Below are 24,123 nucleotides of genomic sequence, written 5' to 3'. Positions count from 1 at the left end.
ACAAACCTCCCCAGGAGCAGGGAAGAGGCAGCCTGCAAGAATCAGATGGAACGACCTTGGAATCTCTCCAGCGGCCGCTGTCGGATCAAAGTGGCTGGAAGCACGAGATCAGCGTATTGATTCCATCTTGCAGCTGAATTCTCACTGTGAAATCCCTGCCAGGCAGTGGCTCGAGGCTCCCAGACAAAGGGGATCGATCAGGGTGACTCCATGAGCTGAAGGTTTGGAATTTAGCCCCTCCTGGTTCACGGCAATTCCACTGATAGGAACTTCACAACTTTGCTGTCTTGTAACTCCATCATCTTTGGGCACTTGGCTGTTTGCTGCCACGATTCAGATGCTGATTCAGGAGGGTGTTGGTGTTTGGGCATCTGCTGGTTTCTGTGCTGAACCAGTGATCAAACCTTTCCTTTTAGGAGTTTCCTAATATTACATGTCAGAACAGACAACTTCTTCTTGTCCCAGAACATATGGAAACACTGCAGCATTCCAGAATTCATGTGGATGGGGTGAGCAGCCACTTCATGATGCAGAAACCACCAGGTCCAGATTCTTCCAGAACTGATCCAGCGAAGAAACCATCTGAGCAAGTCAGATCTGAGCTTAAAAATTCCTGTTGGAGCTGGACCCCTTCAGAAGTGTACATGGATAATTAGATGATAGAGGGTCTTCCCAGGGCTGGAGCCCCTCTGCTCTGGAGCCAGGCTGGGAGAGCTGGGGGTGCTCACCTGGAGAGGAGAAGGCTCCAGGGAGAGCTCAGAGCCCCTTGCAGGGCCTGAAGGGGCTCCAGGAGAGCTGGAGAGGGACTGGGGACAAGGCCTGGAGGGACAGGACACAGGGAATGGCTTCCCACTGCCAGAGGGCAGGGATGGATGGGATATTGGGAAGGAATTGTTCCCTGTGAGGATAGTGAGGCCCTGGCACAGGGTGCCCAGAGGAGCTGTGGCTGTCCCTGGATCCTTGGAAATGTCCAAGGCCAGGTTGGCTGGGGCGTGGAGCAACTTGGGATAGTGGGAGGTGTCCCTGCCATGGCAGGGAGCTGGAATGAGCTTATCTTCAAGGTCCTTTCCAACCCAGAACCTTCTAGGATTTTATAGTCACAGCAATCACTTAATCAATGGTGTCTGAGGCACAACTGTTTGATTAGGAGCTGTTTGATGTGAAGCTTTTGTTGGATGGAAAGTTGGAGGGAGCCAAGAACTCCTCTGATGAAGCCACTGTTGAGCCTCTGAATGACAGAAAAATGTCCAGAGCTGACCTTCAGGTTCAGTGTTGAAACAAATGGTTTCTTTGGTTTATCACTTATTTACTTGGCTTTCCTCCTCTTCAAAAGATTCTTGTATGCCTTGGGTGTAAATTCCTAGAGTGGAATGACATCTGACAACTCTGCATGCCAAGGAAGGGAGGAGAATCCACTGCCCAGCTGAATAAGTTATTTTGAAGTTTAATTGCCTCAGTTTCCCAGTTCTGTGCCCTTCCTGCTCAGATTGTGGTTGGACTTAGCTTTTAACTGTTAGACCTTGATCTACAGAGGGCAAAGTGGCTGGAGACAACATTTCCTGAGCAGTAAGTCACTTCTGTCCGTCACCTTTCAGCTGAAACTGAACTCCACTAGCTGCCTGGTTTTTTGCCAAAAAGTTCCTTCTCAGCTCCTGAATTGTTTGAGACTTTCCCTGAGCTGTCAGTGTGTCCAGTCAAACCCCATTCGCAGCATTTCCTCCCCCACCTCTGTCCCTCCAAGGATGTGATGTTGACCTTTTTCTTGGAGTTGTTCCAGCTGCATACCAGGAATATTTTGGCCTAAAGGATGTTGCACTGCTGACTAATGCTGCCCTGGATGTACTTGTGTGTGGAAATTTTTCCAACAGATTAAATTAACTCACTAGATTAAAAAAAAAAACCCAAACCAACATCTTAATGAAACAAAGCTGAAATCTTGAGTGTCTTATCTGTTCCTTGGGCTATAACCCCTGGATTACTTATCCAGTTGTTTCCCATCTGGATTTTAAGCAGCTGGTTGTTCTTGTCTCCATGTATTACCTTGTTCTGCTTCTCCCTGCTGAGCTTCATTTGCCTCCTGAGGTCATTTTGGCATTTTCCAAGATGAATTTGAATTCTGAATCTGTCCTCTCCCTTGCTTGCAATCACTCCCAAATTAATGCCTTCTGAGAATTGGAGAAACATACGGCCAGCAAGGCGGAATAGAAATTAGAGATACAGTGGGAACTGTGGGCTTTCTTTCCTGCCAGGATTTCTAAAAGGAGTCAGTTTGGGTTTTTTAAAAGGAGGAATGGCAGTGCCTCAGTATTCATGGAATTAAAACTGTGAGCATTTGGTGTTAATACCATCTTGATCTGGTGCCTGTCAACATAAACCTGGGTCCTTTCAGAGAAGAAATGTCTTGGAACTAAGTCCATTAGGATGCTGTCTCCAAATGCTAGTTGAAGCAGATATTTAAATATAAACAAGCCAAGCAGCACCTTATTTTCCCTTCTTTTTGTGAAATGAGTGAGGGTAGGGTAGGGAGGTTCCAGGAATAAACAGAATATTTTCATATTTTATGATTTGTGGACAAATCTTGTCCAAGATGTCACTCAGAAGGGAAAAATTTTCTGGAACACTTGATTGTCCTTCAAGGGTCGTGAGTTACCAAAGCAAATAATTTCCTGGGTGAGATTGGATCTGTGAAGACTTAAATGTGGCTGTTTGCATCAGTGACCACGTGAGGAAAACCAGCTTGTTTGTGATGCTGCAAATCAATTCCCGGGATTCAGCCTGTGCTGCGGTGGGATGGGATTGGGTTTGCTTGTCTGTGTCTCCTGAGGATTGGCACTGGGTCTGGAATGAATCCCTTCTCTCCTCACAGCAGCTCATGGCTGTTTGTCCTGCACCAGCTCGAGCTGTTCAGCACATCCATGGGACAAATCTGAGTAAGGGATTCAGGAATTTTTCCCATCTGGGATGTGCTGCTTCCGAAAACCTACTCAGTGAAGGGAATATTTGCTCTGCCTTCATGAAGGCAGCTTTTTAACTTTGTGGGAAACCTGATTCTGCCTCCAGAGCAGAATATGTTAGAAATTCACATGGGAATTCAGATTTTGACATGGGAAAATCTCATCTCTCTGAGGCTGTGTGCTGGGTTCCTGTTTGTTTAGCCCTTTCTCAGACATAACTGAAGATGAAAATGCTGCTTGATTGGGATACTGGAGATTTTGGTGACACTCTTACATTAAGATCTAAAACAAACAAACAAAAACCCCAAAACTCACCCCAGAAATCACAGGATGGTTTGGGGTGGAAGGGACCTTAATCTTGCCTTAAATCCCTGTCACTGGATGATCACCTAGTAAAGAACTAAAATCCTTGGAATATTGCTTGGAGAACACAAGTTCTGCCCCAAGCTCTCTTTCTTACCTTTTATCTGCACATGCAATGTTTGGTGTCCAACACAAGTCACACAACTCCTCTCCTCTGCCACTGGGAGATGGCAAATTCCAGCTGCAAGGAGGTTGGAAAAAACACTGGGAGGTGATGATGCAGCCCTGAGTAACTTCAGGGCTAAATGGAACTGGCCTACAATTAAGAGGATTTATGCACATCAAAATGAGGCAGCTGGAGATATTCCAGTTCCTGTGTATCTTGCTGATCCCTCCAGGTGAGGATGTAGGAGATGGAAAAAGCCTGTAAATTATGAGTTAGGCTTTGGCCCAGCTCTGCCGTGTTGTTGGTCTTACAGGAGTAGAAAATAAGTGTTGTGAGGATGATGGGGTCTGAAAGTGAGTAAGTCCCATGTTTTATGAGTGAAGAAGAGCTTTTTGTTGCTAATAATTGGTTATAGGGGCTGTTAAATTAATTCAGTTCAACTAAAATTACTGAATGACTTGGTAGAAAACAGAGCAATGAAATTAATATTCACCTCAAATCACAAATATTTAAGAGTAAAACTGATGCTTGGGAATGATACAGGAAAAAAAAAGGAAAAAAAAAGACTTTTCAATTGTAAAGTCAAATAACTGTTCTTGTCCTTGCAGGAAGTTTAAGTGCTCAAGATGGATCTGTTGGACACAATAAACCATTTTTAAATCATTTGCTTAAAACTTGCTCTGAAATTGGTTCTTGAATCCATGGTTGTTTTTTTTTTGTTTCTTTTAGTGGGGAAGACTTCCTTGATCACCAGGTTCATGTATGACAGCTTTGACAACACCTACCAGGTAAATTAACCCATATTTTTGTCTTGTGTAAGACTCCTCTGCTGCCATGTCTTCCATTGCAGGAAAAGTCATTCCATTAGAGTTGGGGCACTGACCGTGGAATTCCCAGTTGTAAAATCTTTATTTTAATCACCTGCCAGAGTGGCACTTCTGGGTTGGATTTTGCTCCAGGAGTTTACCTGCTGCTGCTTGCAGCAGGATGAGCTGTGGTTCTAAAGGAATGCCCAAGGCACAGCCAGGGAATAAGAGATTTTTTTTTTCCCCTGCCATTTTTTACCAGACCATCACAGATCTAATCCCTGTGTGTGGATAACATAACAGGAATGTAAAAAAACAAAAAAAAAAAAAAGAAAATTTAGGATAATTAGAAAGCAATTTTTCACATTAGCACTGTGCAGTCTAGGAGAATAGTCAGTGTTGCCCACTCCCAGAATTTAGCATGAGCTCAAAATGTGGAGAGATATAAAAGTACTTCAGTTTCATGAAGGATGTCTCCTCCAAGCAGAGCATGTTTCATGACTTGGTTGCAGCTGGTGATGTTCTGGATACACAAAACTGAGAAAAATCTGTTCCCTGGTGCCTGGGAAGGTTTTTTTAAGGGGTGGGAGGAGGAGGTAATAGAAAAAAATTAAAAGGGAAAACGTTGTGGTTCTCCTGTTCCTCAGTGTCTACCCAAGGATCTCATTGAATTGGGAGCTTCCCCTCCTGCCTTCTTCAGCAATTCCTGCTTGCTGCTGCTAGAAAAAATGAGCTGGGAAGTTCTCCCTGAACTGTGGGAAGAGCCACGCTTCCATGGTGTGGGAGGGCTGGAGCACACGTCACTGCTCCCGAGGCAGCAAACATCCTCGCAGATCCCTCCCACTGTAATTACATGGACATTGAAGGCAGTTCTTTTATTGAAGCTGGGATTTTTTTTCCCCCCACAGTGTTTTTCTTTTAGGACCGCTCCTTTTCCTCATGGAGTTTGTGTCCTGGTTCTTCCTTGAGGAGGTTTGAGCCTGTGTGCTGTAGGATAATAGGGGTGTCACCATGGAAGGGTGGTCTGATGTAATACATTAAATGATTACAAAATCAGTCAGTGGCACTTACAACAGTGAGAAATCCTAAGGGCTTCCAGGATGACTTCAGCATCAGTGCTGCCTGTCCAGTTTGGGTGTTAATGGATTTGGGTCAGAGCCATTCATCCAAACCCCTTGCTTTTCCTGGAGTTGTGACTGAGGTGGGGCCGTACCTCCTATTGTGCTGTAGCTGGAAGAAGGAATCAGTCACGAAAGCTCCAGGAATTTGGCCAAAATCACACTGCCTGTTGGTGTCAACCCAAAACAGACATTTTCGGATACCAGGATTATCTAGAGACCCCTGAGAGCCCAGTATTCGATGCACATCATACCCTGATCATGGGTAACTGGAGCGGGAGGTGAGTTCAGGGACGATTTGCTTGTTCTGGACGTTTCTGGCAGCTTTTGAATGCATATTTTTTCTGAAACCTATCATTTGAACAGGGGCTTTTTATGTTCAGCTGTTAAAAATAGCAAGCTGCCATTTAATAAAATCCGTGCGGTGCATTGGATTCCTTCTGCTCACTGCTGGATGAGAGGAATTCAGCTGTGTCCCTCTGTCTTATCAGTAAGAACTTGCTGTACTGTGTCAGAAACCCAAACACCTGCAATAAAAGCTTGTGGTTGGAGGGATTTATTTTACAAGGAGTGATTCCCTTCCATGGACATGGTGGGAATGATTTCCTTTGTGCTGTGGCCTCACATGTCACATGTCGTATCATAGAAGATCTATTTTAGTAAAAGTCTGGTATAAAGAGCGTGCTGGAATCCAGTCCTTGATGCTGCTGCTTCCCTGTGTTGCGGTAGGACAGGCTGGGAGAGGAGAAGGCTCCAGGGAGAGCTCAGATCTCTCTCCAATGCCTAAAGGGGCTGCAGAAGAGCTGGAGAGGGACTTGGGACAAGGGATGGAGGGACAGGACAGAGAGAATGGATTCCCACTGCCATTTAGATGTTCTCGAAGAAGCTCCCACTGGTGTCAGGAAGTTTGAGTGCTGCTTTAGGATGAACCAAGCTTTAGTGGTTGTTGGGGATCATGTAGATGTCTGCCTTAATCTGCCTGGAAAAGTGAAGATCCACGGAGATATTTGGCAGTTGGGAAGAAGACAGTGTGCCCACATATCCTGGTTGACCTGGGGAACACCCATTTGTCACATGCATAAAAACCCCTGCTGCTGCCCAAATAAATGTGTGGATTAAACTGTCAATATGCATGAACTGAAGTCCAGCTTCAAACCTTTAGTGCTTTAAGGAATTGTTGTAATCATGGATATATTAAACAAATTGCCTATTGGATCGAGCTATATCTTAAAAACAAGAAACCCAACCTGTTTTTCTTGCAGCTGCTGCTGCTCCCCTGAAAACCACTGCAGGTGTTCTGACATTTTTTGAAGAGCTCTTGGTTTTCTCATCTCTTTACAGGCAACAATTGGCATTGACTTCTTATCGAAAACCATGTACTTGGAGGATCGAACAGTGAGTAAGATTTTGTTACTTCTCTCTGTGAACAGTAGGAATGAGGACCAGCATCTGGTTTTGTGCAGCCCACACTTCTGAGATCACTCAGAAGCACAGGCTGAGCCTTCATCTCCCAGCTGCTTCCAGGCAGAGACACAGCAGTGGGGATGGGAAATCATCATTTGGTTCATGTGTGCAGGGCTCTCAGGTGCCGTTTGGGAGTGGCACAAGGTGCTTTAGTGTCATCCTCCATGAAGGGAGAGGTGGTACAGATAATTTGAGGGGTGAACGATGGTGGGAATCTGGAGAAAGGGGAACCATGCTTAACCCCTTCAGCTTTTGATGCCACAAGACAGAAAGGTAAAACACAAATTGCCAGATGTGGCCAGTTAATAGCTGGCTCCATCTTCTTAATGCTCCTTGTTTAAAAAAAAGGTGGCCCCTGATGAGTTCACAAATGAGACTTGTTTCCTTGCTTGGTGCAGTTTTAGCTCATCAAATGAAATCACTCCTCTGTGCAAGCAAAGCTGTGGTTTCAAATGAGCTCAGATTCTTAATTAAGAAATTCAGCCTCAGTTGAGCTATTTACAGAATCAAAACTGCAGTGCTGCAGAAGCTTGTGGTACTGGATAAACTCCCAGTAAGTGGGGTTGGATAAACCCCCAATAAATGGGATTGCATGGAAAGTGCATGAGGGATGAAATGTGCTTTCCATGGCCAAACTGGCTCTTGCACACCTTGCCATAAATGTTGCTTTTAGTGTGTCTTACCTTTTCTTCCAGAACCTTGCTGGTAAGAGCCGTTCAGCCTCTCTGTGCGTGTTACTTTGCAGTTTAGAGTTACAACGAGCATTTTATCCTCAAAAAACTTGACATGAGTAGCTTTCCCAGTTTTTCCACCAGCAACCATCCTTCATGCTGCTGGAGGTTGCCTGTGTGAGTCGTGAGGAAGGAGAGCAGAGCATGAATCTCTTGTGTAGGGAGAACTGCAGGTGAACATTTCACAGAATCACAAAGGCTGGAAAAGCCTTCCAAGATCAAGGCCAACCATTCCCCAGCACTGCTAAGGCCACCACTAAGCCACGTCCCTAAGTGCCACATCCACACACTTCTGAACATTTCCAGGGATGATGATTCCAACACTTCAGCTGTAGCTTTCTTGTTGGTCCTCTGAGTTTGGAAGCTGAGCCATTCCACTCCTCCCCTTTTGGAAGGGAAGCATTTTTTGGGAAGCTGCACCCCCCCAGTCTGGCTATTACCCCTGGGGAGAGATTGCTGTAAGGAGACAGTGTCCTGCTGCTCCCAGTCCCCAGGCACCTCCTGCATGAGTTTATCCTTTTTATTTAGCTTTTTTGGAAAAAAGTAAAACATTTCTTTACTCTTTTCTTTTTAGTGGCAGTTTGGCTTTTTTAATTTTCTCCCACCCACAGATCAGGTTGCAGCTGTGGGATACTGCGGGTCAGGAACGTTTCCGTAGCCTCATTCCCAGTTACATCCGTGACTCTGCTGCTGCTGTAGTAGTTTACGATATCACAAGTAGGTATTTTGCACTGGGTTTGACCTTTTTTCTTATTTTTCTTGCTTGTTTGACTGATTTTGTTAGGTACGGTTGCAATTATGGGACACAGCAGGTCAAGAGCGGTTCAGGAGCTTGATTCCTAGCTACATTCGTGACTCCACTGTTGCAGTTGTTGTTTATGATATCACAAGTGAGTGGGGGGAATTCTGCATTTCTAATACTCTGCCCTTTTCATCCTCTAGCTTAGCTTTGCATGTCCTCTCACGTCATCTGCTTGGGCTTCATCCTGGCATGACAAAAACGTGGTTTCTTTGCTTGTCTTACACAAGCCCCGTGGTTGCTGCTGTTGTAATGTATAAAATGTCTCACAAACGCCTTTTTAACCCTTCCCTACCCCATTTTCTCCAGTCCTCCAGTCCTGCCTGCTCTCGTTGCACTCTTCCATCTGCCTTTTGGTCATAACATCACCTGTGACTTTCGGTCCTCATGTCCATCGATATCTGAATTCTCAATTTGGAGACTTTTGTAGCTTGCTCCACTTCATTCACCCTCCCCCACCAAATGAAATCTGGGCACGGGCTGGCGGGGAGAACGCATTAACATCACATTTTCCTTGGAATCAGCCACTCTCACATGCTGCAAGATGTAAAACTTACCACTAAGCCCTTACCCTTTAACAATTGCTCTTTCATTTCTTACTAAGGTATGTACATTTTTGTCAACTAAAATATTAGTGCTTCTTCAGCCCTGCTTCTTCTGTCCCTCCCCTCAGTTCAGACACCCCTTAACTTACTGGTTCCTGCATTGACAAAGAGCAGAAATTCTATTTTAGGGGAACTAAACCTTCAGACAATTTCAGTTCTAAACCAGAACTGACTCAGAACAATGGCCTAATTCTACACAAATGCTTAAGTTCTTGTCCTTTGATTTATATATACCAGAAGATTACAGCCAGGAATAGAGGCTTTACCTGGAAAAGATCTAATTGTTAAAAATGGCACTTTCCTTTGAGCTAAAATTATAGGTTAGCTGTGAACTCTGAATTTTTTCCTGACCCAGCAAATTCAATATTGGCAAGCAGTAAAGAGAATTAAAACTGGCAAGTGATCAAGTCTTGGCTCTCTAGCACGCAATATATTACTTTGCAGTAGAAGCCATTAAAGAAAAAAAAAAAATCAATACTTTTCAAGAACTGCTGCAGAGTCCCCCCCCTTTTTAAGTACTGGAACTGCTTTGGCTGCTCAGATGCTCTTTGTGTCACTAACTGGCAAATGCTGAGCTCTGTGGCAGCTTCCCTCCAACTCCTTTTTCCCTGTGGGATGCAACTTCTCAAGCACCCCACAGTCTGGAATTCTTACCTTGCAGCTTTTAAGGATGTAGCATTAAGTACCTGTGAAGAGGTTAAATTTCTGCTTCTGGTGTTATGCAAAGATTTAGAAATTGTTTTGAAGGCGAGTGTTCAGTGCCACAGGAGTCGCTGCTGTGTTGTATAACCCTGGGATTCCCTAGAGAAAATAAAAAGTGATTGATTCAAGCGTACAAAACACTGGGATTGAGGATTCTGAGCAGCAGTGGAACTGCAGGAACCTCTGTAGGTGCACAAGCCATGAGCAGTGTAGAGCACAAAAATTAATCCCCACTCCCTATAGAAAATACACTGAACTAAAAAATAAGGAGCCGAAACACAGTGATAAGACTTTTCATTTTAGGTGCGGTCAAAACCAAATTCTAGATGGACTCAGTTCCCCTCCGTGGCTTTGAACCCACTTGTAATGAATGAAGCACTTGCCCTTCTGAAATTAATGCCAGAGCATCCGTGTCCTTTAGTGGGGGAGATTCAGGGTTTCACTCGCTGATTCTTCATCACCCTCTTCCGCCGACTCCACAGAATATGAAGCTTTTCTTTCCGAGTCCAGATGTATTTCCTGGTGAGCTGTGAGGGACACCTGCAGTGATAACCCTCTCCACTATTCTCTGATAGATGTAAACTCCTTCCAGCAAACCACAAAGTGGATCGATGATGTCAGAACGGAACGGGGCAGCGATGTCATCATCATGCTGGTGGGAAATAAAACAGATCTAGCAGATAAGAGGTATGGAGGAATAATCCAGCTTTCAGATGCTTTTCTTACTCTGCTGCTGATAACTCTTATTTTAAGGAGTATATTTAAATGTATTTTTTTTCTGGAGGTGGCTGTGACTAGAGAAATTTCAATTTTAAACCCTCTTTCTTTTGGCTAAGCCATATTTCCATCACAGTTCTGTGAATGAGTTGAAAAACCATCACCAACTTGTACAGATGTCAGGAGAGAAGGGATTGTTGCCTACAGCTCACACCAGTGAATGAATAAACTGGTTGCAAATATTTGTTCTTGATAATGTTCTGCTTAATGGGTGGAACACATATCCAGGGAAAAGCGGGACAGAATTCCTCCCATATGCAATGGTTACACCTGGAGTTAAAACAGTTTGGTTTTGATGATTATTTTTGGACTGTGATTGCTAATTGTTCAGACATAAAAGCGCAGCTTCCTGGACAGGGATTTGGGGGTGAACACTTGGCTGTTGTGCTGGAATGCTGAGTTCTGCTTTGGGAGCCAGGTATGCCATGGAAGTGAAGTGATGATGCCTGTCAGCAGCTGTACATTCCATGCAGGAAAAAAAAAAAACCTTTAAGTGCTTTCAGGTAAAGCACTTAGAGGTTTGGGATTTTTTTTTAAGGTTTGATAAATCTTAATTATTAAGGTATTTGTCTATGTTTGTGTATTTTTATCCTAACTCAGTGTTTTCTTCCCCAGACAAGTGTCCATTGAGGAAGGAGAAAGGAAAGCCAAAGAGTTGAATGTAATGTTCATTGAAACTAGTGCAAAAGCAGGATACAATGTAAAACAGGTGAGTGGCTGCTGTTAACACACCCTTGTGGGAGGAGCACTTCCGTGGATCTTGGGAAGCCTTGGCACAGGGAGCCAGTGGGAATTGTAGTCCACATGCAGCAAGCAACACCTCAGAATTGAATTGTTGGCTGAGGTTCTGAAGGATCTCTGACCTTGCATCACATGATTTGGGACTTCCTTCCCCTTAAATAACAGAGGAGTTATGAAAGAAGCTTTGTGAGTACAGAATCACACCTTCCTGGGGTTTTGATAATCCAGATTTGCTGTTTAGACTGACAATGAGACACCAAGTTGGGGAAGCACAGGTCTGAGGACTGTTTGTGGTTCCGTGTCACTGAACGAACGAACGAAGGAGAGGAGCATGATGGCTCGGAATGCTTCCAGTGCACAGGGAGACAGAGCAACTGCTGTTCCCACTCTGTTGGAGAGCACTGGAAGTGCCAGAAAGTGTTTCTGGACAGCCAGAGCTCCATGTCCAAAACATCTAATATTTCTAGTAGATGATGAGTTGCTTTTGAACTGGGGAAAGCAGTGAAAGGTCTTTTGAAGTGATGAGACTGCAGAAAAATGAGGGTTTATGTCCTGAGATGAACTGTGGCTCTTTGAATTCAGACCTGGAGAAGACATAAATTCATGGGTGTCTAAATTCACATGTGGAATGCTGTGTTAGCTCCCTGTCCCTCAGGAACAGAAGGAGCTGGAGCTGCTGCAGAGAGTCCAGAGGAGGCCCTGGAGCTGCTCCAGGGCTGGAGCCCCTCTGCTCTGGAGCCAGGCTGGAAGAGCTGGGGGTGCTCACCTGGAGAGGAGAAGGCTCCAGGGAGAGCTCAGAGCCCCTTGCAGGGCCTGAAGGGGCTCCAGGAGAGCTGGAGAGGGACTGGGGACAAGGCCTGGAGGGACAGGACACAGGGAATGGCTCCCACTGCCAGAGGGCAGGGATGGATGGGATATTGGGAAGGAATTGTTCCCTGTGAGGATAGTGAGGCCCTGGCACAGAGTGTCCAGAGCAGCTGTGGCTGTCCCTGGATCCCTGGAAGTGTCCAAGGCCAGGCTGGATGGGGCTTTGAGCAGCCTGGGACAGCGAAAAGTGTCTCTGCCCATGGCAGAGGGTGGCACTGGGTGACTTTAAGGTCCCTTCCTGCCCAAACCATTCTTTATGTATGGATGACATTCCATGTATATATTATATATGTAGTTGCACAAATGGTTTCTATGCAGAAGGGTACCAGGAGTAATAAAATAAGATTATAAACCACTTCATGTTCTAGACAGGACTAAAGAGTCTGCTATTAAAATGTCCCTTGACTTTGTCTCTAAGTAGCAAAATGATTCCCTATATAATGGGATAATTATAGCAGTGTTAACTCAGAGCTGTTTCACTGCATTACCCACCTTGGACGTGTTGGCTTCCAGGGTCCCCCAATTATCCTGCCACAACAGAGGCTGCCTTGTAATTAAGGTTTGGATTCTGTGCTGCAGTCCTTAATGAGTGCTTAGACCTGGGGGTGTGCACTGAGAGTAGTTGCCTCACTGAGAGGAGTGATGATGATGATGATGATGATGAAGCTCTACACTCCTTCTTTCCTTGAGGGCATTTCTGTGCCCTGCCACATTTCCAGAGGTTCTTTAGCCAAGCTTGTGAGGGAGTTGTGGCTTTAAGGGCCAGCTTGGAGCCCTGAGGATTTGATGGTGTGCAAAGACATGTGTGGATATTCAAAAAGAATTAAAAATGGATTTTTCCTAGGGGTTTTGATCCATGTGTTGCAGGTGTGGACTGGGATGCTCAAGGATTTCAAAGCTATTCTATATTCTAGAATACTTGTAACTCTCATTTTTTATTAGTTTAATAAGTAGCTGTTTAAGCAGTTATCAAAGGATAAGACTTTTAATACCACCACTTAGTTCCCTGTTTCCTTGCAGCTTCTCTATTAAATTGTGTGAATTTATTTTAGTAACATAGCAGTAAATTCTCTCCCAGTGAAATGGGAAAGTACAACTGCAGAATGGATCCCCTTCCCATAACCTGTGTAAAATCCTTAATAAGCTGAATGCAAATTTGACCTTCCCATAACCGATAACTTCTCTCCACAATATATTCTGATCCTGCAGAACAATCACTGCCTAAGTTAATTTTCATACAGAATTTTCATCCAGAAACAGCTGAATTTCCTGGCCTGCTTGGGGAGGGAATGGCTGTGATTTTTCCAGCTGCTCCTTATCAGTGGGAATCCAGGGGACTTTTGTCCTTGGGTGCTGCTTTTAGCTTCTGGTTCATCCTTTTCTGCTGGAAGGCAGCACGGATGAGAGGGAAGGGCACTGCCTCCAGGTCTGTGTTCCCTGCAGCTGTCCTGCAGATCCAGAGGGCCTGGCTTTGTGCTGGGACCCAGCAGGTGAGATGCTCTGTACTTCCAACAGCAGATATTCCAGTGCCAGGATCTTCCACCAGCAAAGCAGCAGAGGGGACCGTGCTGCTGCCAGGCTTTTTCTGCTGTTCCCCGTGGAATGGGAAAGGGGAGAGCTCTGAGGATGGCACCTCAGTGCTGGGTGCTGTTGGATCTGTGACTGCAGAGCTGTTTGCAGTCCCCAAGGTCCTTCTAGCTTTGGGCAGGCAGTCTTGAAGGAAAAATGAATGGATATTAGGGAATAAAAGCGGTCGTAGTGTTAGTTTGGGGTTAAACTGCTGCAGCAGAGGGGAAAAGATTGCCTTTTGGATCCTGCAAAGACTGACTGCCAGGGGAGCCTTAAGCTGGAGAACAGAAGTAGATAGCTTGCTCCTTTTAATGCAGAGAATTGTAGTCTCTGATTCATTCTGTCAGCCCTGAATAAGCTTTCAAAGACTTTGCTATTCCTGCTCTGTCTCAGCAGTCTGTATTTCAGGGAATCTTATTGTTAGTCCGTGGATTTCTTGCCCAGAATATGTCAGGGTTCATTTTGCTGTCTTGTAGAAAGAGAGGGGAGGGAGAGCCCTTGGGTTCCTCCCTCCAGCAGTACCTGGCATGCTCCACGCTGGCCCTGGAAGAGATGAATGTGGTCTTTGGCAGAAGAACTTTCTCACGGCAGCAGCTCTCTGAGCACAGCCCCTCTGTAACCCTGTTCTCACAGAGCTGGGCTTTTTCTCCTGTCTTCTGATTCTTATCCATCTGATGGGCAAGAATTATCCTCAGAGTTGCAGAGAATGAGAATTAGGGAAAGATTTTTGTTTGCCTTGCACTGGGGAACAGGTTTCTTACCCGGCTTTTCCATCTGGCCAGTGATCCTCCTGTCCTTTCCATATTGCTGCTGGAGTGTGGCTGAACACTGGTTTGTGCCTGCAGTCCTTTGTGACCCTGATCTGTTGGGATTTATTGGCTGGAGTAGCAGGAAAGACACAGTTTGGCAAATGACTTGAAACTGATGGTGAGAGATGAGGCTTTTTTCCAGAGTTTCTATCAGGAAGCAGATTGCAGAGTTGAATTCTGAAAGAGTTTGTGTGGCTTTTAGTCTTTCAGCTGCTGCATTTAACTCCCGCCTTGGGGAAAAAAAGTCCTGGATGCTCATCAATACTTGTGTTTTTATACCCACACAAACATTTAAACATGTACATGTGTGTACAGACACACACTGGCTCGGGGCTGACAGCACCAGGAAGCTTGGAGGGCCCTGTGGGAAGGCTGCTTTCCAACCATCAGGAAGTTTCCCTAATTGGATTTATTCACATATGCTGGGGCTGATAAGCAGAAGGTTAATAAGAAATAAAGTTGATTTTTCTTAGTTGCCAAATTCCTATTTTTAGTCTGATAATTTAGGAGAGAAATACTGCTAAAAGCATCATTTTATTCCTGGTCTTAATGTAAAGAAAGGATTACTGTATTTTAAACAGCCTTTCTGTCAGCAGTGTGGTTTAAATGCAGGAATTCCAGTTGGTTCCATCAGCTGAGGATTTTTTGGAGATTCCTCACCCTCCCTCTGTGTGGGCATTCCTGTTGTTGGTTTAGGTAGAGTTTAGCATCTGGAATTTTGTTACTTCCTGGCTGGCCTATGAGGATTTCCCGGAGGTTTTCAGGGAGGCTGGAAGGTCCAGGTTAATGGCAAAGGTTCCCAGAAACACAGAGGGTGGTGTACTAAGCTTTTTTTACTTTGGAATTATTGGCTGAAATTAGGGAGTTACATCAAGTTCCGACTTCTCAGACTTGTCCTTGGCTCAGTGTGTGCCAGATTCCTGCCAAGAAAGATCCCAGGCAGACCTGGGGGCTTGCTCATGGTGAGCTTGGAGGGGGCTCTCAAGGCAACAAATCTGTCTCAGCTGTCTCTGCAGCATCACTGGGACACTGGCAGCCGAAGCAGGGAAAGCCCTTGGGCAGGGACCCGCGGGGCTGGTACCCACATTCCTGATGTAAACAGGCTGGCAGTGGCTTGGCTGGGTTTTCTGTGGAAAGTGGGTCACTGGGAATAAATGGTTTAGCTTTGTGTCATTTGAGGAGAGGCAGGAAAACGTGCAGTAATGGAACACAACACGCCAGGCCTGACGTCAGACCCACAGCACGCGATCCGGGACTCCCGCGCGGCTGCGGGGATGCAGTGGGAACACGTGATGGATGGAGAGCATCCTGTGCAGGGGGGCACAGGCAGCTGAATGCAGGGGAATACTTCTGCATTAATAGTGGGCACATCTGTAAGATCCTCACCCAGAGAGAGGGCTGAGGAAAAGCTGTGTGCTGGGAATTACAGGTCTGAACCTCAGGGGCAGATGTAGGAAATGCAGGAGAAGGAATTGGTCCCATTTCATCTCGCCTCTTTCAAGGAGGAGGAGAGTTTGGAGATCAGACCTTGCTGGGAAACTGGAGGTGGTGTTCAAGTGAGAGGCTTTGGATGCATTTATTCTGTGCTTTATGCTCTGAATGTGGACATAGGATAACCATGGAGTGGGTACCAAAACTTGAGGATTAGGGCTGGGCGTGTTCCTTTGTTTCATAGGGGCCTGAGGCACAGATAAGTGAGGCTTGAAAGAAATCCATTCCATGCATCCCATTTTTTGATGCTCTTCCACATGTGTCAGCTCCGCTGATGTGGTGACAGGCTCCTGGATGGTGTGTTTGCCTCCATCAGCGTGTCCATGCTCCTGTAATCCTCTGGGGAGGTGTGAAAATCGAATTCCCACCTGCCATGGGGAAGGTTGTTGGGGTCCATGGACATCCATGGCAGGTGTGATGTGAAATGCTGGATCCCACCCATCCTATTTACAGAGACAGTGCAGGAGGCTTGCTGCTCGCAGCTGCCTGATCTCCACTAACAAGAGCTGTGCTCTGCCCTTTTCTAGGAATAAAGGTTATATTTGGTGTCAGGATTTTGGGGCTGAGCAGTGTAAATAGCGCTGGGGGATGTGTTGAATCATTGTTTGAACTGTCTCAGCCGGGGGGAGCCGTTGTTTTCATCTGTTCCCTGTGTGGTTCTTTGCAGCTTTTCCGACGCGTGGCAGCTGCCTTGCCTGGGATGGAAAGCACACAAGACAAAAGTAGAGAAGACAGTATCCTTTCTGTGCCTGTGCCAGGCGTTCCCCTGGACAGGAAAATCTGCTGCAGCCCCCGCTCAGCTCGTGGACATCCCAAAAAGAGGGGGAATAGGGCAAGTAACCTTCGAGCTGAGGAAGGAGGATTGGTGGGTTGGAAGGCTGGGAGCAGGGGTGTTGAGGGTGGAGGCAGCAGGGGAAGGAGTGGTGATCCACAAGGATTCTTTGCTTGGTGTTCGAACGTGTGGAAGGTGGGAGAAAACAGCTGCAAAGAGGTCTGAGCAAAAACCCCTGTGGCTCTTGCAGATCTGACTGATGGAAAACCAAACTGTCCTGGAAGGGACCTCTGAAGGCCCCTTCTCTGACTCTCCTGCTCAGAGCAGGACTCCCAAACTGAGCCAGTTTGTCCAGGTCTCATTCAGGGAAACTTGGGAAATCTCCAAGGATGGAGGTCCCACAACCTCCCAGGGCAGCCTGTCACAGCCTGGACCCCAGGCAGCATCTCTGTGGAGGGAGGGAGACAGCTCAACTGATGGGATCGGTCTCAGCCAAGGGAAAGCAAGGTGGCATGAGGGATGGAAAAGGCTTGAAAAGCAGTATGGCTACACTGGAATCACTGACCTGGACAGGTGGGTATGCTTGGAATAGCAGCTTTTCCAGGGTTGTTGGTTTTATTTGTAGCAGGGATCATGGAGCTGGTAAACGGGAGAAATTGTGCCTTCGAGGAAGGAAGTCCCAGGAACTGTGGGAGTGGGACAAGCCTGACACCAAAATTCTATGAGAGCATCTGATGCATGGGGAGAAAAAGGATTTGGGAAGCTGGGGATTGCAGCTGCTGAGGCATAAGCTTCGTGTGACAGGGACTTGAGTGATAAGAAATACTTCATTATGCAGGTCCCCAAAAGGTTAATGAGCAACACTCTTTATTCATTGGGAAGGTGTAGAGTGCAGGGTCTGTGGCAGAGAGTTTGATCACCAGTCTCTAAATGGGAGTGCATTTAGGGCACTGGGAATTGGGCATTCTGCAGCCTGCAGATAGCAGGGATGGATAGGATCCTCTCCCAGGCAGCTGCATTAGGATTAACGGGGCCACTTCTGCAAAACATGGAGGGTTCAAGGATCTCGACCCATTCATGCTCTGAGATTAAGCTGGAAAGGCTCATGTCAAGCATCTCCAACTTAAATGCACTTCAAGCTTTAAATCAGTCAAATGGACCAAACATTGGAGATGAATTGCTGGTCTTCTGTCTCCATTTCCATGTTTATTTTCTCCAAACTTGTTTAAAAAGCAACTTCAACCCCCTAAAGGAATAAGCTGGAAGTACCAGCTGTGTGATCTCTTTGCCTCTGTGTTCTCTGATAAGGGGAATGCTGGAGACTTGTGGTGAACAGCTCTGAGCTGGGGATTAGCATTCAAAGCTTTCCCTCCCGGGAAAGGCTCCGGGAGGCTGTAGCTGTAGGGCATCCGCCGGGAATTCGAGTGCTGCAGAGGGAGTCGCTTATCACAGGCAGGTTGTGAGCAGCCAGCTCTGCAGTGACCTTGTGGGACATCAGCTGTCACTGGAAGGGGGAATTCAGGCTGGTGGCAGGGCTTTGCTGGCTGCTGGGGGGAGCGGAGAGATTGAGCAAGGATTGGTGAGGAGGTCGGGGTGGCACGGCCAGAGCAATGTGCGGTGGTGCCCAGGAAGTGGTGGAACCCCCACTCCCAGAGGGATTTAAATGTGTGTTAAATTTAAAGTGTGGAAGTGGCACTTGGGCACATGAGATACTGGTGGCCTTGGCGGTGCTGGGGAAGCAGGTAGACTTGAAGATCTCAGCAGGCTCTTCCAACCTGAATGATTCTGTGGTTCTGCAGAGGTGGTGATTAGACCCTTCAGTGTATCCATGCATCTTAAATTCCCACAGCAAGAGATCAGTGGGATTGCTGGGAAGAGACAAACATTGGGGTCTGACATCGTTTCTGCTGCAAATTTAATGTGCTGGTGCCAGGGGAGGAGAGGCAGGTGAGAAACCTTCGGTTTGGAGCTGTTTTTTCTGAGCATTTCAGTGGTAAGCACTGAAAATGCCATGCAAACTCCTGCTCTTGGTGGGGAAGCAGAGTTGGAGATGTGTTTGCCTTAACTTCCTCCTTCCAGTGATTGACATAAAACTGGAAAAGCCTCAAGAGCAGCCTGTCAGTGAAGGAGGCTGTTCCTGCTAATACCATGTGGCTTCCACCTTTCTCCAGAACATCACTGCTTTCCCTCCCTGTCCTCTTCATTGACTGCAGTGTGAATATTGGCTTGAACCTTCCCCTTTCCGTAATAACGTATCGCAGTTCATCATCGCTGGCTGTCTCGTGGAGATGATCTTTAGCTTCACAAGCACACCCCCCACCCACACACACACACCAACAAAATGTCAGTGTCTTCATTATTTATAAGAAAAAAAAAAAAAGCCAAAATATTCCACCATATTCTAGGTATAACTTTAAAAAAAAAAAGAAAAAAAAACAAAAGCAAAAAAAAAGAAAAAAAATCCAAACAAAAAAATAGGTACAATTTCTTAATATTTGTTCCTTTTTTAATATGTTATGGTATTGCACTTTGAAATGATGGCAACTGAGTAAGTTTGGAATTGGACCCAGACGAGATGTATGTGCAGAAGAAGGCTTGTAAATCTGACCCATTGGATTTCTCTCAGAAACTGGGAATGCTTAGACAGCAGGCGGAATCACGGGGGGAGGCGGCAGATGCCGAGGGTTAAACGCTTATCCTTGATAATTAAACAGAAATTAACCCCAAGCTCTTAATTGCGTTGAGCAGAGCGAGTCTGCCTGGTGTCCAGACCCAGGCTGGCCTTAGCAGGGGTTTGACACTCCCGGCTGCTGGAGCTGGGAATTCTTGCCGAGGCAGCGGGGACACATTTCCAAGGAAGCATTGCTGGGAAATACGGACGGGCTCTTAGGGATGAGTGGCTTCTGGAGGATTTTGGGGGGAAGGGAAGGTTGGATGTGCATTAGCAAAACACTTGCAGGAAACAGGGAAATAATAATGTTTCGAGTGCAAAATGAGTTTTCAGAGCTTTTTTTTTTTTTTCCTTTTTAAGTAGAACACCAATGAAGTGAATTATTACTGCCCAAGAGATGGGAATGTAATGGTTCAGCTGTTTGGAGGAGAAAGCATTTTGCTACTTTGTTTTTTTAGGGGAAATACTGAAATCAGGACTGGCACTAAAACCTGCCAAAGCCGATTGAAACCTTGGAAATTTGGGAGAAAGAGGGAAGAGCAGCTGGCTGCCCCAGCAGAGGGGGAATGGCACCCGCTTTTCCAGAGCGTGGGCATAAGTCAGTGGAGAAGGGGTGTTTACTTTGATCCTACAGAATCCTAGTTGAGACATCTTAGATGGAAAGGGAGGGACTTGAGTAGGATGGAAACCAACTTCTGATTATGCAGATTTATGCCTTTATTTTTTAGCTCTTTTTTTTTTTTTTTTTTATGTTCAGTCTTCCAGGTTGGTTTAGTTTGGTTCTCTAGAGCTGTATAGTTTGGTTAAATAATTAGTAATTTAGTTTTCTACGGAATTAGGCTGACAATTAACCCTTTTTCCTTTGATATTTATTTCTCGGCTTTGATTTTTTTTACTCCTTTCAGTGCTGATTTTGTTGTTTTCCTTTGGCTGAGGAATCTGTGTAGAGCTTTGCTGATGTTGCGAGATGTAGCTACCTGAGAAACACGGAATGGAACACACTAGAAGTGCACCCTTTTAATCTTTACTAGTCATTGTGAAGTTGCTGTGTAAGTTAATAAACACAATTGTAAATACATTGTTTGCTGGGCGACTCTGGCCGAGTTACAGTGCAGGAAGGAATTCTCGAGTCTGTGTTGCGATTGTGAATTAAATGGACAATTGCAAGGGAATATTCAGGCTCCTCCTTGGTTCTCTTCTGCCCCTCTCTCTACCATCTAAAATAACCACCTGGGGGAGAGGAAGGGAATCGTCCTCACCACCACTTTCCCCAGGAAGCGGGCATAAAAGAGTTGGAATTCTTCATTCCTGAGGTGAATGCCAGGCTCATGCCCTGCCCTGGGTTTCTAGCAAGTCTGCACAACAATAACTTAAAGGCAGAACGAGATGTAAAAGTGCTTTTCTAATGCAATATTAAAGGCGAATTTTTTTGACGTGGCATGTCTTGAAATAAACATCAATGATATGTGACAAAGGATCATTCTTTATTTAAAAGAAACTCTCTGGGGGAAGGAAACCTGGCTGCTTTTCCTTTGTTGTACTGTTCTTAACCGTGCTGAAATGCTTCATCCTGCTGCTTTTTCCTTTGCTTTGGTTTGCTTTTTTTCTCCTTTGGTTCTCCATGCAGCTTCTGTTGGTCCCCATTTGGCTGTTCCCCACAAGCACATCCTTTATTTTTTTTCCTTGCTTCTGATAGAACCAGCCCCCTCTGCTTCCCACAGTCCCAAGCTTTAAGCACTGGATTTAAGGAGCTGGGTTAGCCCATAGGGGCTGTGACGGACCAGCAGCCTGGATGCTTTTCCTGGAAGACCTGGGAGCAGGTTTGTCCAGAACTCGCTGGAAACAAAGGTCTGGAGAGCAGCGTTCCCACAGCTCCGTGTTCAGCACGGCCAGGGGGCTGCAGGAGCACAGACGAGGCCCCTGGGGCTGCTCAGCACAGCCAGGTACGTTCAGTGCATGTCCTTGCCGATAGCCTGTGCTTAACATGACCGCAGGGCTCGGTCCTGTCCTCGTCCCAGTTCTCCAGAGGAAGCACACTTCCAAGGTGAGCACAGGAGCAGCGTGCTCTTCAGATTCATTTTTATTCGGTTTCTCTTTTTTCTTCTGTTGGTTTTTTTTTTTTTGCACCATCCGCCCGTCAGGTTTTAGATTTTAATTTTCTTTTACTCCGTGGACGTGGCCAGTGGAACCATGGGAACAGATGTTTTTAATGCTGATTTTTGTGTGGTTTTTTTGAGTGAAGGTCTCGGCTCTGTTTCTTTTCTCCTCCCTGCTCTGGCTTGCTTGTTGTACAGTCCATCATGCAGCTATTCCATGCCTCACGTTTTGTCTTGATAAAAGTAGTTGAAGAAATTGTGTAAGGGGAAAAAAAAAGGTTCCTTTTCTTCATGTTGGAATGTCACTGGTACCTCAGCTCTGTTTGATAATATGAACCAACAACAACAAGAGAACAAATCCTTAGTGCTTGAACTAAATAAATACCTGTCTCATTGGAAAGCTCTGGGTCTCTTCTCTCAGCACGTCCAGCGCAGCGCAGGCGGGAGGTGCAGCTCCTCACGGGGGGCTGGAGGAAGCAGGAGGCTTTTGTGAGGGCAGGAGGAAGAGTTCTGGGGGGCTCTGTGCCAGGGGGAAGGTGGTGCAGGGGTGTGTTTGCTGTCGCTGCGGTGTCTCTGCCATTGTTTCCAGCGCCCGAGGAGCGATGCCGGGGACGGAGCCCGGCCTCTGCTGGCTGCAGCTGTTCCTTTCTGCTCCTTTCCCGCTCCTTGCATCCAGCTCTGCTCCCTTCCCAAAGGCACCTTGGGCGGCCTCACCACTGCCTCAGCTTCCCTGGGACACGGGTGCACCAAGCCCAGCTTCCCTGAGGAGGATCCTCCTCAAGCCTCCTTCTTGCTGGAGATGGCAGCCAGGTCTGCGGGGCCGGGGAGGTGAGTAACAGATGCTCTTTGGTGAGTTACCCTTTGCTTTCCCGAAGGAGAGAATCATGGAACCACAGCATGGTTGGGTTGGAAGGGACCTTAAAGGCCATCCAGTGCCACCCACTGCCAAGGGTAGGGACACCTTCCACTAGCCCAGGTTCCTCCAAGCCCCATAGCCCCATCCAACCTGGGCAGTAGAGAAGGGGAATTACCTGGATTTGGTGTGTGCCCAAACGCACACCAAATCTCTTGGTCAAGCTCTTCACTGTTAAAAGGACCACAAATAAATTGGTCAGGAACCTGGAACATAGTGGTGGTGATGTGCTGGAATTAGGGATGTGGGAAAAGTCGTGGTGGGGGGGATGAGTTCCTGGAGAAGGTTCTTGTCACTGGGGGGAGCTTCGGTTCCTTGCAGCTGGCACCTCCGGCTCCTGCCCTGGGTGGGAGCCTCTGGAAACACCACGTTCACCTCCTGGATTCCTCCTGGCTACTGCCGTGGGTAGCCTTGGGACTCCCACCTCCCTCTGGTACCCCAATTCCCAGCTTCCCTCTGGTGAAGGGGTCTGGATTAAACTGCAGAGCCAGGGCTGCCGTGGAGCAGGGAATGGGAGGGGGGCACCCACCAGCTCCAGAGGGTGCTCCTGGCTGCAGTGGCTCGAGCTCCGGCTCCAAAATCCAAGAGGGAGAGTCTGGTTCGGGTTGGAGGGCACCAATGGCTTCTTTGCTTGCTGGTGGGATCAGCCCCGATTTTTCCAGGCTGGAGGAGCCACAGCATCCACCTGGCAGCATCTGCAGAGCTGCTGCAGCAGCCGAGCCGTCTCCTCGCTGCAGTTCTGCTTCCAGCTCCCGAATACTCAGCAAACCGAAACACCAGGGCTCTCCCCACCTGCTGCAGCAGCACCTTTTTCCATGCTGGGCATGTCCCAGCTCCGAAGGAAGATAAATGGGGTGGGCAGGCTGCGGCACAGGCTGCCAGCGCTCCCGCAGTCAGGGAAGCAGCTGCAAACACCCGGACCTCGGAGCAGCATCTCCCTCCCATCTGCGCTGCCTCCTCCTCTGCTGCTCTCCCGCTGCCTGAGCCAGCCTTTCCAGGCTTGCTGGGCTTGGGGTTTCACCAATGGAATTGTTTCTTCACCAGTTTAAGGGATTTTTCATCAATTGGCAAAAATACCGATTTTATTTTCCCCCTTCTTTAACCATTTTTTTCCCCCTCCCCACCCTGGTCCGAGCGTATGCTAAGGTCAAATGTGTCTTTTTATAAAATACTTAGGATCCTCTTGTAGGAGCAGAATGGAGCTGACTGCCCAGATCAATGCTGGAAAGGCCAGGCTTGGGCGTGTCGGGAGTTAAATGCCTGTGGAATTGCAGCTCTGCTCTTCCCAGGAGGATAAGGGGTTGGGAAGGGCTGGAAGCAGCTGGGTGATGATGCTCCTGCTGCCCCACAGCTCTGCCCTGCTGGGTTGGGAGGGAGGGTTGCTGTTTCCCAATCGAATTTTCCAGGCTTGCCACCTGTTTCCGAGGGTTTGGATATAAATTAGAGCCATTTTGAGTGCTCGCTGTCGGCCACCCGGAGAGCACGTCTGGAACGAGGATGTTATTAAAGGCTTGATTAAAGTTATTGCTAATTAAAGCACTGAAGTGTCTTTCCCACAGCCAGTGGGTCCTCGGATTCAGGGCAGGGAAGGGAGAAAATGGGATTTATTGATGCTCTCAGTGCTGGTTTTTTGGCACTGTCCTTTCCTGCATTTATCCCAGCTTGGGAAAGGGGGCTGGATGGAAATGGGAGGTATGATCCTGACATTTCCTGAGCTGCTTGATTTCCAGAGAGGTGGGTTTGGATCACAGCGAGGGTCACATGGCCCC

General features: G+C 46.9%; 1 protein-coding gene across 2 annotated transcripts in view; it reads left to right on the top strand.

Moving 5' to 3' along the window:
- Positions 1-21,841, top strand: part of RAB6A (RAB6A, member RAS oncogene family) — a 42,429-nt gene extending 20,588 nt beyond the window's left edge. Inside the window, exons 2-8 of one of the 2 annotated variants that reach the window (XM_023945474.2) lie at positions 4,153-4,211; positions 6,689-6,742; positions 8,327-8,432; positions 10,224-10,335; positions 11,041-11,134; positions 16,570-16,636; positions 18,754-21,841. In XM_023945474.2, coding sequence (XP_023801242.1) covers positions 4,153-4,211; positions 6,689-6,742; positions 8,327-8,432; positions 10,224-10,335; positions 11,041-11,134; positions 16,570-16,636; positions 18,754-18,818 — 557 coding nt within the window. In that variant the 3' untranslated portion in view covers positions 18,819-21,841. Of the gene's footprint in view, positions 1-4,152; positions 4,212-6,688; positions 6,743-8,153; positions 8,260-8,326; positions 8,433-10,223; positions 10,336-11,040; positions 11,135-16,569; positions 16,637-18,753 lie in introns of both variants that reach the window. The other variant, XM_023945478.2, reaches the window with a different exon arrangement.
- Positions 21,842-24,123: the final 2,282 nt, after the last annotated feature.

The sequence above is a fragment of the Cyanistes caeruleus genome, chromosome 3, assembly GCF_971803275.1.
Source record: "Cyanistes caeruleus chromosome 3, bCyaCae1.hap1.1, whole genome shotgun sequence".
Lineage (NCBI taxonomy): Eukaryota > Metazoa > Chordata > Aves > Passeriformes > Paridae > Cyanistes > Cyanistes caeruleus.
The sequence above is the reverse complement of the archived record's forward strand: the minus strand, read 5'-3'. Positions and strand labels throughout refer to the sequence as shown.